This window comes from Mizuhopecten yessoensis, unplaced genomic scaffold (assembly GCF_002113885.1).
Source record: "Mizuhopecten yessoensis strain PY_sf001 unplaced genomic scaffold, ASM211388v2 scaffold11103, whole genome shotgun sequence".
Classification (NCBI taxonomy): Eukaryota; Metazoa; Mollusca; class Bivalvia; order Pectinida; family Pectinidae; genus Mizuhopecten; species Mizuhopecten yessoensis.
Genome location: NW_018408881.1, coordinates 1,100,378 through 1,118,374, shown reverse-complemented (window position 1 = coordinate 1,118,374; position 17,997 = coordinate 1,100,378). Strand labels below are relative to the sequence as shown.

Here is a 17,997-nt window from a genome sequence, read left to right as displayed (position 1 = left end):
TTGCTGTTATTTGACCTTTGACCTTGATTTGACCTTCAGAATGGAGGTCAAACTGCAAACTGTATGTATCAAAATTTTAAGTGATGCATACATGATCTATATATACCATCTAATTATTCATATGAAGATGATGAGAAATGATATAGCACTTTCTGTCCCCTGGCCATGGGTACAAGTCGCCAGGTACCGTCCGCAGTTCGGTGGTTTTCCTCCGGTTTTGTTAAAGTTTAACGCTGAAGTATCAAATTGCATAACAAGATCGGTATCGTTGGGATATCTATGGCGTGCCATAGATGATCATAGATATCACCATCATATGTAGCGCAGATACGTCTCTGCGTGTAGCTAATGCTAGACAGGTTGGGGATTTCTTGAAAAACCCTCTGGATCCGCCACTGTTCTTGTGTCAACATTATTTTTTCTAATCACATGCCACCATATAATGAATGAGTTTGTAACTGCTTATATAGTTCAGATTTATTAAAATGAAGACTGTTAACGGGTATTTTTTAGAGATTGAGCATAATAGCCTAGGTTGACAAATGATTGCGCAATCATCATTACAAGATCTACTGGAGTTGTCGACCTTGCTTTTTTAACTTCCTTCCATTTGTAAACAGTAACCATAATGTTTAGGCACAGGTAGGCCTATTTTTACATATGAAGAACGCTGTAAATAACGATGACAATGTGAAACACTGATGCTTCTTAGCTTGTTTCCTCTAAACGTTTAAGTTCAGGATACTTTTCTTTAAGATCGGCCTACAATGTAGCTATTGCACAATATAGATTTATAGTTTCATCTGACTTTCGCACTTCCGGTGATGTGGTACTGGTTGTGAAATGTATGTTCTATGTATATATATATCAGAGGTGTGAGAAGTGCTGTTTCACTTCCATGTTGAAGATAACTAATAATAATAATTGTTACACTTAAGCAAATGTTTTTTTAGAACTGTAATAAGTTAAATTTATATATTTTAGCAAATGATATTTTAGAACTAGGTAAGCAGGTAAGTGTATATCAGAATTTGGATGTCGAGTTCATTAAATAATACCCGTCGTAACAATAAGATGAACGAACAAGAAGAAATTGATGATGATTCTCGTCTGGCTAAACGGCTGTGTTACCTCCTAAGGTACGGGGCTGTGAAGGAAGGACTGGACATCCACGAAGGAGGTAACAAGTTTGTTGTTCACACATGTACAGGGTCCTGAGAATTTTTTATATCACGGACCTAACACTTATAAGGTGTTCGGAGTGTAATTTTATATACAGTTAGCTAAATCAAATTCTCAGGTCCCTGTGTTCTTGCAATTTTTGATTTTTATTTTATAAAGGAGGTGGAGCTTCTTTCCATAGGAAAAATTCAAGTTAAACATATATGCATACATATATACATGTATATATTATTTGTGTATTGTGTTCAGTGTCAATTTTACCTCGACAGCTTTGGACTTTTAGATAGCAATCTAATCTAACTCCATGGCAAAATAGTGTCAAATTTCTCTTCATTGCAGAGGTTCAATGTACAAATATAGCCCATGTAACATACCAGCTAGACTATAAAGTCTATATTAAATCTTTTAGTAACAGCCAGATGGGTTTATAAAATATTTTTTTAAAATTGAATAATGACATAAAAGAGTCTCAACAAGAGGATTTTGAATTAAGTCCTATGACTCATGTCCTTATATGCCATATTCGTTAAAGATAATTTTGGAAACAACCCCAATTGCACAGCACCTATACATATTCCGTCCTTGCGTATTGCAGAGTTATCTTCTCTTGGGAACAGGTATCGATTGTTACGTCATTGGTCTGTGTGAGAAAATTACGTTGTTTTCTCAAAAATTGATGATGTTACTCTCACAAACAAGTGACGTAACAAGCAATACCTGCTCCCAAGAGAAGATAACTTTGCAATATGCAAAGACAGAATATGGTTATTCATCTTTTTTTTCTTGTTAGTTAACATGAAACTACAATTTCTGTAACCCAATCAAACTTATAAAAATATGTCAATTTTAAAACGATCAGTCATATACCTGATATGATTAATGCACACACATACCTTTAACTTGTTATGTATTCTATACTTGGTAGGATTTGTAGATCTCGACCAGGTGGTTGACCTCAATCTGATGCGCCACGATAAGAAGGAAGAGATCCTATCGGAAGTGGAAACCTCACTCTCCACACGAGGGGCAAAGCGTTTTGAATGCAAGGAGGAAAATGGCAAGACCTTAATCAGAGCTTGCTTCTGTGTTAATTTTGAGGTGGTAAGTAATTAATGGATTGAATATAGTAAAATAAGGAACAAGTGAAACTATAGTACTTTAAATAAATAAAATTATTATTATTCAAACTTGAAGTGTAAAGTATAATTTAAATATTTGTAAGTTATATTATAAATACAATGAAACCTTGATAAAAAATTCCCCTTGTTGATTTGCCAGGCGACATATCGGGCGACATATGTTGCAAATATATGTTGCATAACGGGCGACATATATCAAATTGATATCCCGTTTTCTCAAGAATTCCTTTATACATTTCTCTCGTTTTAACGCCAAAAGTTCTTTTGACAATTAAATGGTGGCAGTATAATGAGGTTTTACTGCATCACCCATTAAACCCTTGAAACACCAATTTGACGTTTCCTCGTTATTGTATTTTAACTGTTGATTCTTGCAGAACCCTTGTCACAGTGGTACGAAGGTGACAACGTTACTGAGCTCTTGTTTGGACTATGTCTCCGACAATCTCGAGTTGTTTGACCTGGAGGACTTCCCAGACGAGTATCTTATTAAGTAAGTATGTGGTTGCATGTCATGTGTGGTACTACCTGGTAGTACTCCAAGTATGTACAGTGTACCTTGCCATCCTTTTGAAATTTTCATGGAGGCAATTTTGCCAGTTTAAAATATGTGTACGTACCCCATAGGTAAAAAGAACACTTCAGAATGGTGTATTTTGAGTTGCTCTTCCAGATGAAATCAATAGATCTTAGAATCAAGGAATAGTTTAATACTAACATCCAGGCCAACAAAAGTGATTAAATTTAAGTTGAGATAACGTGTTTCGTAGTTGTTGTAATATTATTATTTTTTACAGCAAATTTACTGGCTGAAAATATTCAATGTTAGGGTCCAAAATCAGGAGTCTCCCTCCAGAAAAGCTTGTGGTCATTATTTCGCCTTTGGGGCAGATCTATCATTAGTTTTAAGGATACATAAAAGACCCTGAAATCATCAAGTCAAGGAATCCTTTGTGTATTATAAAATTAATTGTAAAACTATGGCCCATGCACGTTCAAAGTCTGTTTTACAAAAATATATGGATTTTATAGGTTTTAATTTGAATCTTTTTGAAAATATGCCAGATTAAATGTTCACACAGAGTTGTTATAAGCCAAGTATGGCTTTGAACAAGCGGTCCAAGTTTATAGCAGGATTTTACATAGAGGCCAGTGGTTTTAAAACTATGACCGATCAAAATATTATAATGAAATAATAATGATTTACATATGAACATAAAAATGTTACTTTATTAATAATAGTAGAAGAGTATGAGGATTCATATATGATCAAGGTTTTATCATTATAATTTATAATTAATACCTCTGACGTATAATATTGAACTATTTGTCCACAGTAACATGATTCACAGACTAAAAAAGAAGAAGAAATTGAACAGTGCTGCTTTTCGTCAGCTGCTTGTACCGACCCTACATCACCTTAACCTCGATAATATCTACCTCACCGAAGGAACTTTAAAAAATGTCTTTAAGTCGTGTCCTCATCTCCGCATCCTCAGCCTCAAGGATTGTGGATACCTCATGACCGACAACCTAATGGAACAGCTCGTTAAGGTAGATATTCATTTGTATAGGTAAACATTTGTTGATAGGTATAGTCTGTTTCATTATTGGTGACAGGTATAGTCTGTTTCATTATTGGTGACAGGTATAGTCAATTTCATTCTTGACAGGTGACATATGGGGTACATTCACGTATCCGGTTGAAACGGTTGAGTCTGTAAAGAAAACGACAGACATAGATCTGAACTGAGGCTGACCTTAGGAAAATTTGGCACATTTAGATTGAGGGGTTCAGACGTACCTGACCAAAACTAAAATGCTGACTATTGCTAGTTTGCGTTATTTCTTTCTAAAACAATGTCAAAGCCAGATGTAGTTTTTAAGATACGTTATTTAATTCAGTGGACACATGAAAGAAGGGCATAATATTCTTGATACATTGTTGTTTATTCTCCGAAACTGTGGATTTTTAGCTCTGCTTATAGAATGGTCCAAATGTGTTCGTTTATCGTGGAATATTTCTGCGCCACACGTACCGTTTCAACCTGGATACCCGAATCAAGCCATAGTCTTGCTATAATTTGAGTAATTAATACACGTCAACCTATTTAAAAAAGAAAATAGTTTAGATTTATTTTGAAGTTGTAAAATTCATTAGATATTAAAAAAAAAGTATTTCGATGGAATATTTAAACTGTTTGTGTTCACATTTTAACCGTATCAGTTTCAAGCAAAGAAATTACAGGGGACTTCCTTCAGTTTAAATATAAAATGTATGTCTTGCGTTACTACAATCTGATTACCTGTGTACAAGTACTGTGCTTCCACTATTGATTGAATCAGTAACCCCACCTTTCTTGCCCATCACTCTACCATTTGAACTACAACTCATTTACGAGAGAAAAATTTACACAAGCATGAAGCTGGAATTTGATACTGATCAGATATATCATTAAAATATCTACCTGCTTATGACCCAGGCATTAAAAAGTCTAGCGCTAATGCTTTTACACGTCTTAAAACATTTGTTTTGGTTTGTTTTGAATTAAAACTCAACATATCTTTTTTTTTTCATTTCAGAAACTTCCCCATTTGGAGTCTGTAAACCTGTGTGCCTGTAAGCATTTAACAGACCGATCGATGAAGGCTTTGTGTCATAACAGCAAACATTTAAAAGAGCTCAACCTTTCGTGGATAAGAAATATATCAGAAAGTGCTATCATAGACCTAGTGAGGAATTGTCCTAATCTTGACCACTTGGATATTTATGACCACAAAGTGTCCCGGGAAGGGATAGAAACCTTGACGGAAATGGCCAAGGATAGGAATATAACTATAGTGTTGAAGGGATTAACAGACTCTGAAGTAGCACCAGAAAACCCATGTGCCAAACTTCCATTTTTCGGAAAACAATGCCACTGATAGTAACACTTGGTATTGAATGTGTATGCAATAAGTAAATTTAGCGAATTCTCCACGCCTCCCACCCCAATTTTTTTTTCTTATTTCGAACTGTGATACCATTTAAACAAATTATGAAATAATGTGTATGTTATGTTTATATGTATGTATATTTGTTTGTATATTATTTTGACAATAAATTCTATGACATTCAGTGTAATATACCGATCTTTAACATGAATTTCCATGAAAACAAGAGGCCCAGAGGGCTTGTATCGCTCACCTGAATAGGTGCTGAAAGTACATATGAAATTTCAAAAAGATCAATCCAGTACTTGAGATATAGTGAGAACAAACTTCAAACAGAACCCTGAACCCCTTTGCAACCTAGGGGGGGTCATACCCACCAATTATACAAAATTTAGTCCCCTTGACCCAAGGATGCTCCCGACTAAATAAGGAAAAAATCCCATAATCCCAATAGTCGAAAAAGGATTTCAAAGGTTTTACCTCTATTTTCCCTATTGGGCCCCGCCTCTCTGCCTCCAGAGTGGTCAGACACACCATTTATACAAAATTGTTTCCGCTTCACCCAAGGGTGCTTCATACCAAATTTGGACAAAATCCTGTCATTCCTACAGAGGAAGGATTTTGAAGAATTTGCTATGTTTCCCCTATTGGGCTCCTCCCTTCTGCCCCCAGGGGGGCAACACTCACTGTTTATACGAAATTGGGTCCATTTTGCCTAAGGATGCTCCAGACTAAATTAGGATAATATCCCTTAATCCCTATGGTAGAAGAAGGACTATAAAGGTTTTACCTATATTTCCTCTATTGGGCTCTGCCCCTCAGGTCCCAGGAGGGCCAGACCCACGGTTTATACAAAATTGGTTCCCCTTCACCCAAGAATGCTTCTGATCAAATATGGAACAAATCCTTTCATTCCTACAGAAGAAGACGGATTTTAAAGAATTTGCTATATTTCCCCTATAAGGTCCCCCCCCCCTCAACCCCCAGGGGGGCCAGACCCACCATTTATTTGTTCCCTTTCCCCTAAGGATGCTTCTGACCAAATTTGGTCAAAATCTGCTCAGTCGTTCATGACTAGTAGCGTTTTAAAGGAAAAGTTGACGGACGGCGGACACTGCGGTATGGCATAAGCTCACCATGGTCCTTTGGACCAGGTGAGCTAAAAAAAAAACATCTTGTGAAATAAAAGGAATCTTATATAATAAACAACTTGTACATATGATATCTTAAACTACCTGGTAGATTTAAGTCATAGCTTGGGCTTCACAGATAACCTTGTCCCGCATATTATCTACAAAGTTTGAAGCCCAATCATGAAACAGTGGTTGAAATATGCTGCCAAATCTGTATTAATGTTACACTGTATTTTAGTACTTGAGGTCAACGGTCAAAGGTAAAATGGAGGTTGAAGTTATCTCATTTAAGGACGCCACACAGCACCTCCCATGATTATCTATATACAAAGCTTCATGCCCATTCATGAAACAGTGGCAGAGATATGTTCAAGAAAGCAATATTTCAGAACTTGAAGTAAAGGTCAAACTGAGGTAGCTGTGACCTTACATGATTTAGGATGCTACACATTGCCACATTCGTGAAATAGTGGCTGAGTTACTGTATACCGAAAAATATTTTGCTGCAGTTTAATTTTTGCCTTTTTCACATCCTGCAATTCCGTCTTTGTGTATTGCAGAGTTATCTTCTCTTGTGAGCAGGCATTGATTGTAAGGTCATTGGTTTGTGTGAGAAAATTATGTTGTTTTCTCAAAAATTAATGACGTTACTCTCACAAACAAATGACGTAACAATCAATACATGCTCACAAGAGAAGATAACTCTGCAATACGCAAAGACCGAAAAGGGGCTAACTGATCACATGACAGTGAATATTCGTACACAGTTTACCCTATAAAGTTTGTTCATGTGAAGGGCGAATAAAGATTTGGTCAGTGAAGGGCAAATATTTGACTGGGTGAAAATTTTCCAGTGTAGGCTTCAGAAACATGTCAGCATGCACAGATGGACACACCGACGAAGCAAGTACTGTACATATCTACCCCCAACTTCGATTGAAAAACAAATGAAAACAAATTACCGTTAATAAAGGTGACAGAACAGCATTTATTTACTGCTTATGTACTCTTATCATTCAAAACATCAACTCAACAATATGTTCATACATAACACATTTAATTTTTGGTAATCCAAGCCAAGGCTCTGAAGAATTTATTTAACCAAAGATGATAAGAGAAGGGCCCTAGTATATATTATCACAGATGACCGCCCAGTATATTCTCAGGGGTCATTATAAGTTGTATAAAGTAAAACGAACAATCTCTAATATTTTCAATTAACCTGGTACATTGAAATTCCCAGTGAGACATAATTGAAATAAATTTCAATAAAAGTGAAAAAAAATAAAACATTTTCAAACAACAGAACACAATTTATAGTCTGTATTGTACAATATTAAAGAGTAACAAAATTCAGAACTAAAATAATATTTAAAAAAAAGTTTGAAATGAAATTCTCAAAGAATTGGCAGGGAGAATTCTGAAATACCAAGGTGTCAAAAAGTGCCATATTTCATATCTCCTGGCTAACCAATCAATCATTCTCTAAGCTTAAGGCATTCACACAACAACATATGTCTTAATCGTGCAACAACCAATCTGATCCTTTTAGTAATAATACTCGCATTCCATATCATGCATACTGTATATCCAAACAAACTTTTCTCTCAACACTTCTACATGTTTATCCCTGATCACTCGACCAATCACAATTTCACAAACAAAAACAAAAAATCCAGCAAGAGGATGTTATCTCCATGGTGCTCCTGGTCGTTGCCATGGAGACATTTTGAGGTCAGTCTTGCCAATAAAGCAGAATGCCCGGTCCAAAAATTCAGGAGTCTTCTCCTACTTTCATGACACATGTATACAGTTGAGCCTTGTTAATCCAGCCACAACTATTCAGTTGTCCCACTATAAGGCTAGTGTTTTGTTGGAGAGATTGACCCTTTTCCACACTATTTCTTGAATCAGTAACCCACCTTAGGCCTGCAGCAAATTCCAGCCGCTGGAACTTTTTTCGGAATTAAGGTTGCTGGATTATTTAACAAAGGTGCTTGTATTTTCTACTGGAAACGATGGTAAATTCAGCTGGATTATTCACTGGGAAAGATGATCGCTTGTTTCATGGATTATTTACTGGGAACAAAGAAAGCCGGATTATCTTTTGGGAATGACTGTTTCAAGATTATCATCTGGGAATGACGGTGGCTTGATTATCCTTTGGAAATGAAGGTGGCTGGATTATCCTTTGGAAATGACGGTGGCTGGATTATCCTTTGGAAATGAAGTTGGGATGGATTATTGAGGCTCAGTTGTATAGAATGTGATTAAAACACACTACAGTGGCTTCACATACCCGGAATGTGAAAAACAATTGATCTCATGGATGGTTATAGTTCAATAGTAATAATGAATAGAACAATTTTGTTAATATCACTCATGATATAACTTGAATTCATAAGGTCTCTTGATTTTCTACCTGACAGCCATCATCATAACAGCTTCAGATGTCCAGTCACGGAGCTCACCAAATCGTTTGGCCCTGAAATACACAACAAATACACCATCCTTGGGCAACCTGTTTTATATAAGAGCAGGGATTAATGCAGGGATAGAAAGTTAGTATCCTTTTTTGAAATATGGGAAAATATGCGCTGTAGGTACATGACCTGTCCAGCGAGGGTTGCAGGCAGGAGCCAGGGGAGAGTGCGAGAGGGGGGCATGGATGACATCTTCTCATTTTTGTAGGGGAATTTTTAACTGAAATAGGGGAATATAAGCCAAAATTGGAATAAGGAATTCAGCCACATTCAGCCATAAAAAGGCCTGTATATCCCTGAAACGGATGATACTGGTAAGTTGAAAAAGAATTCATTAAATCAACTCAATTAGATAATGATATTTCCCAGTTTTCTTTTCAAATCAATAAGGTAAAAATTAAAACCAATTTTATTCAAAAGGTCACAAAATCTAGAAAAGTGACCTTTAATTAATCATAGTGGTGAATTATTAACTTGGAATCGGTCTAGCATATGGTCAGATTTTTGTACCTGAAACCAACCAAATAGCTAACCACATGCATTTGCTTTTGTAGTGACATGTTTCAAGGGTGTGAGGAAGATACTTGTATCCGGAGCAAAACTCTTGAATTTTGCAATGGGTAAATTGGTAGGATATATCCTGACCATTTCATCAGCTGGTTTTTTAGCATTACTGTTTTAACACGTTATGACCCTAAATAATGTATCTGATCTTGTCCATGAACCATTAAACCCTAAATGAACAAATCAACATTGCAAGTGGTCAGGTGGCGCAGTGGATAGCACACTTGCCTTTCACCAAGGCAGTTGGGTTTGATTCCCTGATAGGACGTGAAGAGATATGCGGTTACCTGCCCGACGATGTGGGTTTTCTCCGGGTACTCCCGTTTCCTCCCACATTAAGACCCCCACACGCTAACATCTGGGCCAGCAAGAGTGGTTTATGTAAGTTGACATAACTTGTTTCATAATTGTTGTAAAATAAATAAAGTTTAAGTTTAACATTGCAAGTATATGACTTAACAGGTGATAGAAAACTTTTAACATTGACGTATAACCATAAAAGAAAGGAGAGAGGATTTTTTAGCCTTACCTGGACCCACGCCACAGACTGTGACGGATCCACCAGGTATCTGTGTCCTGCCTGCGTCTCGGATCACACTTGCATTCAGCCCTAGTGTTTTTGCCTTTGAGGCAATAGCCAACCTGTCAGAGACACACATACATTGTAACTTGTCATATCAAACACTGTGGAGATCACAAAAATAATTGGTACAAAGTACACATCATGCGGGTTATGCTGGTACAATGCTGATACAAAAATATCATTATGGTCATGATTGGAAAATATGGCACAAAAAACTTTTTACTGAGAAGGAGGCCGTTATTTGATCTTAAGATTCATTATAATATTCATGTATCTTAAACTATTTTTACGTTAGATATCTGATATTAAGCTGTTGCTGAAAATTTTGAACTTATTCGACCTTTGATCTTGAAAAGAAGGTCACCAGCTGGCCTACAGGACATATAATTATCAACAAAAAATGTACACCTCCTTTGAGAAGTAAATGCAATAACATAATGTATGATCTTTTATCACCTGAGGATGATATAGGTTAGCTGCATGTGGGAACCATGCATAGCTCAAGGTCTAATCAATTTTATTTTATTTTGAAAGTTTTGATGTTTTGTTTTTAAATTTTAGAGTTCTACGTATCAGATGGTCTGATAATCTAAAATTTCAAAATAAAATATCGAAAATTTCAAAATAAATCATAATTGATCAGACCTACAACTATGGTTCCCACAGCTATAGATATACAAGTATGTCCCAATTTTAAACATGCATTGATGTTACATGAATTGTCCAAGTTGTCGTGGCATCAAGTCCTTATTAACTTACAGTGATGTTTCACTGTCTATTTTCACGACGACTTTGGGCTGACCAGAATATTTCCACTCCTTTAACATATCCGGCTGGTTCTTGGCACAGGAGTTGTAGGCTTGAACTGCAGCGTGGGCAACCTGTTAAAGTATAAAATTGTCTTTTTTCATTCATTATTGTTATCTATAATGCTCAGTGTAAACCCTGTTCTCTTGGGCTGCTTCCCCCTTACCTTTGCCAATTATGAATTGTTTCATATGCAACTGATCTGTTATTTCCGAGTATAATTTTTTATACATCCTCAATACTCAAGCCAGTCAAGGGTTCACATTCACTTATGTTCTCTGCACCCCTGGAATATGTCATAGCAAATTAAAATTGAAGGCAAAAAAATAGCTGTCTGATTGGTTTCGGGTTAACAAACCCTGACCGATTGCTAGGCTGATACTTGTCCTTTGAAAATTGCAGAAGAGCGATGCCTGACTTCAAAGCCAGCCAATTTTACTGTTACGCCGACCGCAGGATTCTTTTGATCAAAGGATTTGAACTATAGTCTTCTTGTCTAATCAACAATGTGGCGCCCACTGAGCCTTCAATTTTGATGTGACATATCTATCCTAGGGTACATAGAGCGTAAGTTAGCATAACCCTTGGGAGTATCGAGGATGCTGTTTATAAGTATATAAGGTTCTTTTCCCATGATGGGACAAAAACAGTTCACTAAATACAATAACTACTGTACGTATATATATACAGATACATGTAAGGTGAACCAAGTTTTAAGGTTGTACATCAATTATACATGGGAAACATACTTACCTGAGCAGCTATCTTCCCTTTTCCCATCTTTAAATCTGTTCGGACCACCACTATCAATTTGTATTCTCCGGTGTCTGACAGCATGTTATTTCCGCTGAGCTATCCAACAAACCACACAATTCAGGAGGAATAAGTGAAGAGGATAACTAGTAGTATAGCCACTGAAGACAGAGCAAATAAATGGAAGAAAATACTGACTCAACTTCTCAATCTAAGTTTCCATATTGACATAACTGGATTATAATATTTTAGTTTTAACCTAGCTGCTAAACAGAAACCTGGACTCAAGAACAGCTCTTCTTCTTTATGTTTAAAGCACACAAATATTTGAACCACACAAATTGATTAAAAAGTCTCATTTCATAAATGTTCAAAGATGAGATTATTTGAGGGTTTTCATTTTTGCAGAGAATAATATAGCATTTTACCATCTGCAGAGATTCTGCTACATTTTCCAAAATCGTTTCGTCTATCACTCAAACACTCCCTCCCCAATGTTTTCATTTTTTTTTATTTAGATATTTTTTTTAAATTAGGAATGGGTACAAAAATAAATGATAGAATGTGAATTTCGGAGGATCAGGGGTTCGAATCACGGTCTGGCCATCATTTTTCTGTTCCTGTATTACAAAATTATTGGAAAGTACAATAATGTAGTTGTGTCTTTGTCTCTGATTGGGGGTGAAGACTGAGAAAAAGCGGGAAGGAATGTAGAGTACCTGCAGGTAGTACTAATATTAATACCCGGCCTCCTAAAATCTCTCGTAGTCAGAATTAAAGCTACGTTATCGCAGCTAACCTGCAAGTAGCTCAATTGGTAGAACATCTAGATCTGTCTATACAGTTCAGAGGATCCCAGGTTCAAAATCTGGTCTAGCCGTTCAGTTTTTCGCTCCTGTTACAATTTCATTGATGAGTTAATTCCTGGTCAACAAAATTTCTTCCTTTTTAACCAAATTGAAAAGAAACTTGCTTCGGTTCCCTCAATTTCATATACATGTACTGTACAATGTATAAAGATTACAATGATTTTATCAATCATTTGTATTGGGGTACATACACATAGGTATACCTTTTTCTAAAGTATGATAGAAAATTAAAATTAGATAATTTATTGTCATATATCCCATTCAGACCAAGGATCTAACTTACTTTGCCCCTTACATTACAAGTACGCTTTGTACATGTATATGATATCCGTCAAAGCATGTAACATCACAGAGTTTGACGTTTAATAAATATAATAATAATAATAATAATAATAATATACAACATTTATATAGCNTACACCTAGGTTGTTAATAGCTGGAACAGTCTCAATAGCTCTGGCACCGACCTTGAGCTGGAGAGCCATTGTTTGCTGACACTTTGGGGAAAAGACGATTAGTTCCGTCTTTTCCTGATTAAGCTTAAGCATAGCATGTTGGCGTTCATCCAGATACTGATATCTGTCAGACAATCTTCCAGACTTTCTGAGACGGTATATGTATTCCAACTGTCCTGTAGTTTGATGACCATGTAAATTTGTGTGTCATCGGCATAGCAATGATAGCGAAGGCTATGGCGACAACAAATCTCTCCAATCGGTTTGGAGTACTCAACACTGACCCTTGAGGAACCCCGAAATCTAGTATTTTGTCATGTGAGGTGGAAGATCCGATGGCAACACACTGTCGTCGTTCACTCCTGGTAAGACTGTATCCAGCATAGTGCGGTATCAGTCACTCCATAAGAGTATTCTAGACGTTTATAAAGTATGCCATGGTCGATGACGTTAAATGCAGCTGACAATTCCAGCATGACAAGCACCGCTCTAGATCTGCACTTGTTATATTTATCTAATGCAGAAGCTATATCATTATGTACACGTATGAGGGCCGTCTCAGTAGAGTGTCCCATGCGGTAGGCCGATTGCATGTTGTCATGGAGACTGCATGTTTGCATGGAGATGAACCTCTAAACGTCGTGATACAACCTAATTAATTCTCCAAGATCTTAGACAGAAAAGGCAGATTTGAAACTGAGCGGTAGTTTTTCGACTCCTCCTTGTCCATTCCAGGCTTCTTTATCAATGGTCTGACATGTGCCTTCTTGAAACATAATGGAACCTTTGACTCAGCCAATGATTTGTTCATGATTAAGGTAATCAAAGGAAGCAGTGTTTCAAGACTTTGCTTTAATAGGTCTGTAGGCAGTGGATCAAGCTCACAGGACTTTAATTGCGAGCTAGGTCATGATAATGTTGCGCAACTCGTCCTGGGTTGTTGGTGAGAGCTTTGCCAATGGTTCCCCAGCAAATGCAATGTCAGCAGTCATGACAGAGATGTCAATGTCAGCAGAGGTGTTCACTTCGGCAGTATTTTTCCTGATTGAGCTGATTTTATTCAGAAAGGAATCACTGAACTTGCTTGCTAAGTCTTTTTCAGAATTACAGCTTGGTAGGATAATTTCACCTTTCTGTCCCATTAGGTTGTTGATGAGTCTAAAAAGCTGTCTATTATCCTTGCCGCATTCTTCGATTCTTTCCGAATAATAAGCCTTCTTTGACTGAAAGAGTAGTGAACCAACTTAAGCCGACATTGTTCTCTATAAATCAGTTAATTTGGTGAACGGTTAAATTGGTCCGTCGCCACTGTCTCTCTGCTTGTCTACGTTTCTGTTTTTCAGCGCAGAGATTTTTATTATACCACAGGGCATTTGGTCTCACAGTTATCACCTTAGTTTGCAGAGGTGCGTGTTTCTCTATAAGGGCTTCTTTACCAGATGTGTATATGTATGCTTCAACAAGATCATCAACCTCGCCTTCAATAGCTATGCCCAAGCTAAGGGGAGATAACTCCAATTGAATTTTCGCGCCGTGCCAAAATTTCGTCACACTTTTATACCATCGGAAGAACGGTGATTTTATCGTGCTTGTCCATGTTATAGAAATGGATACATGGTAGGAATTTTATCTTCGATATCCCTCGTCACTTTACTGCAGTCTATATTACAAATATCATGGCGGAAACGTAAGGAGCGGAGATTGTGATATATTGCAGAAGTGACAATTTCCTTATAAAATCGAGTACATCCATCAAAATTATATACAAATGTTCAGTAATTATCCCTTAAAATAAATATATATATATGCCAATCTGTCAAAACCGTTCTTGGTATGAAAAATGCTGTTGAAATCCCAAGGGGTAGTATAACGGTAAATCCAATATGGCGGACACCTCGCCTCGAAAACGTAAACAAATCCCACCTGTACCAGACAAAACTCGCTAGAAGGATATTGCATTAACGGTTGTTTACCTATCGTGTAAAGGTATCTGTTCTCTTTGTTTTCTGTATATATTTTAAACATTAAATGATGTATATTTGNATAGCTCTGGCACCGACCTTGAGCTGGAGAGCCATTGTTTGCTGACACTTTGGGGAAAAGACGATTAGTTCCGTCTTTTCCTGATTAAGCTTAAGCATAGCATGTTGGCGTTCATCCAGATACTGATATCTGTCAGACAATCTTCCAGACTTTCTGAGACGGTATATGTATTCCAACTGTCCTGTAGTTTGATGACCATGTAAATTTGTGTGTCATCGGCATAGCAATGATAGCGAAGGCTATGGCGACAACAAATCTCTCCAATCGATTTGGAGTACTGTCCTAACAACGACCCTTGAGGAACCCCGAAATCTAGTATTTTGTCATGTGAGGTGGAAGATCCGATGGCAACACACTGTCGTCGTTCACTCCTGGTAAGACTGTATCCAGCATAGTGCGGTATCAGTCACTCCATAAGAGTATTCTAGACGTTTATAAAGTATGCCATGGTCGATGACGTTAAATGCAGCTGACAATTCCAGCATGACAAGCACCGCTCTAGATCTGCACTTGTTATATTTATCTAATGCAGAAGCTATATCATTATGTACACGTATGAGGGCCGTCTCAGTAGAGTGTCCCATGCGGTAGGCCGATTGCATGTTGTCATGGAGACTGCATGTTTGCATGGAGATGAACCTCTAAACGTCGTGATACAACCTAATTAATTCTCCAAGATTTTAGACAGAAAAGGAAGATTTGAAACTGGGCGGTAGTTTTTCGACTCCTCCTTGTCCATTCCAGGCTTCTTTATCAATGGTCTGACATGTGCCTTCTTGAAACATAATGGAACCTTTGACTCAGCCAATGATTTGTTCATGATTAAGGTAATCAAAGGAAGCAGTGTTTCAAGACTTTGCTTTAATAGGTCTGTAGGCAGTGGATCAAGCTCACAGGACTTTAATTGCGAGCTAGGTCATGATAATGTTGCGCAACTCGTCCTGGGTTGTTGGTGAGAGATTTGCCAATGGTTCCCAAGCAAATGCAATGTCAGCAGTCATGACAGAGATGTCAATGTCAGCAGAGGTGTTCACTTCGGCAGTATTTTTCCTGATTGAGCTGATTTTATTCAGAAAGGAATCACTGAACTTGCTTGCTAAGTCTTTTTCAGAATTACAGCTTGGTAGGATAATTTCACCTTTCTGTCCCATTAGGTTTTTGATGAGTCTAAAAAGCTGTCTATTATCCTTGCCGCATTCTTCGATTCTTTCCGAATAATAAGCCTTCTTTGACTGAAAGAGTAGTGAACCAACTTAAGCCGACATTGTTCTCTATAAATCAGTTAATTTGGTGAACGGTTAAATTGGTCCGTCGCCACTGTCTCTCTGCTTGTCTACGTTTCTGTTTTTCAGCGCAGAGATTTTTATTATACCACAGGGCATTTGGTCTCACAGTTATCACCTTAGTTTGCAGAGGTGCGTGTTTCTCTATAAGGGCTTCTTTACCAGATGTGTATATGTATGCTTCAACAAGATCATCAACCTCGCCTTCAATAGCTATGCCCAAGCTAAGGGGAGATAACTCCAATTGAATTTTCGCGCCGTGCCAAAATTTCGTCACACTTTTATACCATCGGAAGAACGGTGATTTTATCGTGCTTGTCCATGTTATAGAAATGGATACATGGTAGGAATTTTATCTTCGATATCCCTCGTCACTTTACTGCAGTCTATATTACAAATATCATGGCGGAAACGTAAGGAGCGGAGATTGTGATATATTGCAGAAGTGACAATTTCCTTATAAAATCGAGTACATCCATCAAAATTATATACAAATGTTCAGTAATTATCCCTTAAAATAAATATATATATATGCCAATCTGTCAAAACCGTTCTTGGTATGAAAAATGCTGTTGAAATCCCCAGGGGTAGTATAACGGTAAATCCAATTTGGCGGACACCTCGCCTCGAAAACATAAACAAAACAGACAAAACTCGCTAGAAGGATATTGCATTAACGGTTGTTTACCTATCGTGTAAAGCATTTCTGTTCTCTTTGTTTTCTGTATATATTTTAAACATTAGATGATGTATATTTGTATAAATTTCGGTACTATTTACTTGTTTCTGAATAATTAAACTTTTAAATTAAGTTACTGTCACTCAGTCTTGACTTGAGTTTACATACACTGATACAGTTAGAAATTGAATAGACCTAAATTTAAATTTATTTCGAGTTTCAGTGTTGTCTGACATACAAATACTATACAATGGTTGGTCTGTACATAGTTTACATTAAATATATCTAATTGATATGACATGCTTTCGTTTCTCAATATCATTTTAATTTCATATATATAAGTAAAACTTGTCAGATCATACACCATGTACATTAATACATCAACATACAAAATTTTGTTTTTAAATATTATTTTAATAATTTATCTGACTAAAACATATCAGATCATGTGTAATTACAATGAGTATGCTTGAAGACGAGTACCCTTCAGACTCATGGGTAAGCAAATGCCACAACAAAAGGAGGGGCTGGTATATACAGTGTACATGAAGTATACCCCTTAACGGAGTTCAACAATCAGAAGCAACTACAAAGCTGAAGAAGAAGCCCTTATTCATGCTGCACACTCAATCAAAAACAAATTAAGTTGATAACACAACTCAAGTAACTTATTCCTGACTGATGCCAGCTCTCTGTGCAACGACAAGCTACTTCAACTTGAACAAGCTTTAGTCTGACAACAGTACTACAGTGGATCCCTTCTCACTGTGGAGTTTGGGGTAATGAACAAGCCGATAAATTAGCAAAGAATGGTGCTGAACAATAACAGGAAGAAAATCCAGTCTGCTACACAGAGATGAAGACTATCATCAAATCTCTGTTCAACACCCATCAGCAACAAGACAGTTACCACCAACAAGATCTGACCAAACTACCATCTTCCGACAGGACACAACAGACTCAATCAACATCTATACAAAGTCATGAAAGTTGTTTCATCTCCAATGTGTCCTTGTGGAGAAGCAGAGCAGGATACTGCACACCTCTTACAGTCATGGAAGATCCATCAGGCACTGATCATGAGAGATAA

The 17,997-nt window shown here is 37.1% G+C and overlaps 2 protein-coding genes across 2 annotated transcripts in view; one reads left to right on the top strand and one right to left on the bottom strand.

The window, feature by feature from the left end:
* The first annotated feature begins 306 nt into the window (after nt 1–306).
* Nucleotides 307–5,381, top strand: LOC110465891 (F-box protein SKP2A-like). The gene is made up of 5 exons (XM_021522030.1): nt 307–1,180; nt 2,108–2,283; nt 2,699–2,814; nt 3,659–3,875; nt 4,905–5,381. The coding sequence occupies exons 1-5, from the start codon at nt 1,036–1,038 to the stop codon at nt 5,244–5,246; spliced, it is 996 nt and encodes a 331-aa protein (XP_021377705.1). The 5' UTR covers nt 307–1,035; the 3' UTR covers nt 5,247–5,381.
* Nucleotides 5,382–7,346: 1,965 nt separating this feature from the next.
* LOC110465848 (peptidyl-tRNA hydrolase 2, mitochondrial-like) overlaps nt 7,347–17,997 on the bottom strand; it is a 13,422-nt gene continuing 2,771 nt past the window's right edge. The window contains exons 2-5 of the mRNA XM_021521954.1: nt 11,579–11,677; nt 10,778–10,899; nt 9,965–10,077; nt 7,347–8,873 (exon numbers count right to left, since the gene is read on the bottom strand). Coding sequence (XP_021377629.1) covers nt 8,824–8,873; nt 9,965–10,077; nt 10,778–10,899; nt 11,579–11,677 — 384 coding nt within the window. The 3' untranslated portion in view covers nt 7,347–8,823. The remainder of the gene's footprint in view (nt 8,874–9,964; nt 10,078–10,777; nt 10,900–11,578; nt 11,678–17,997) is intronic.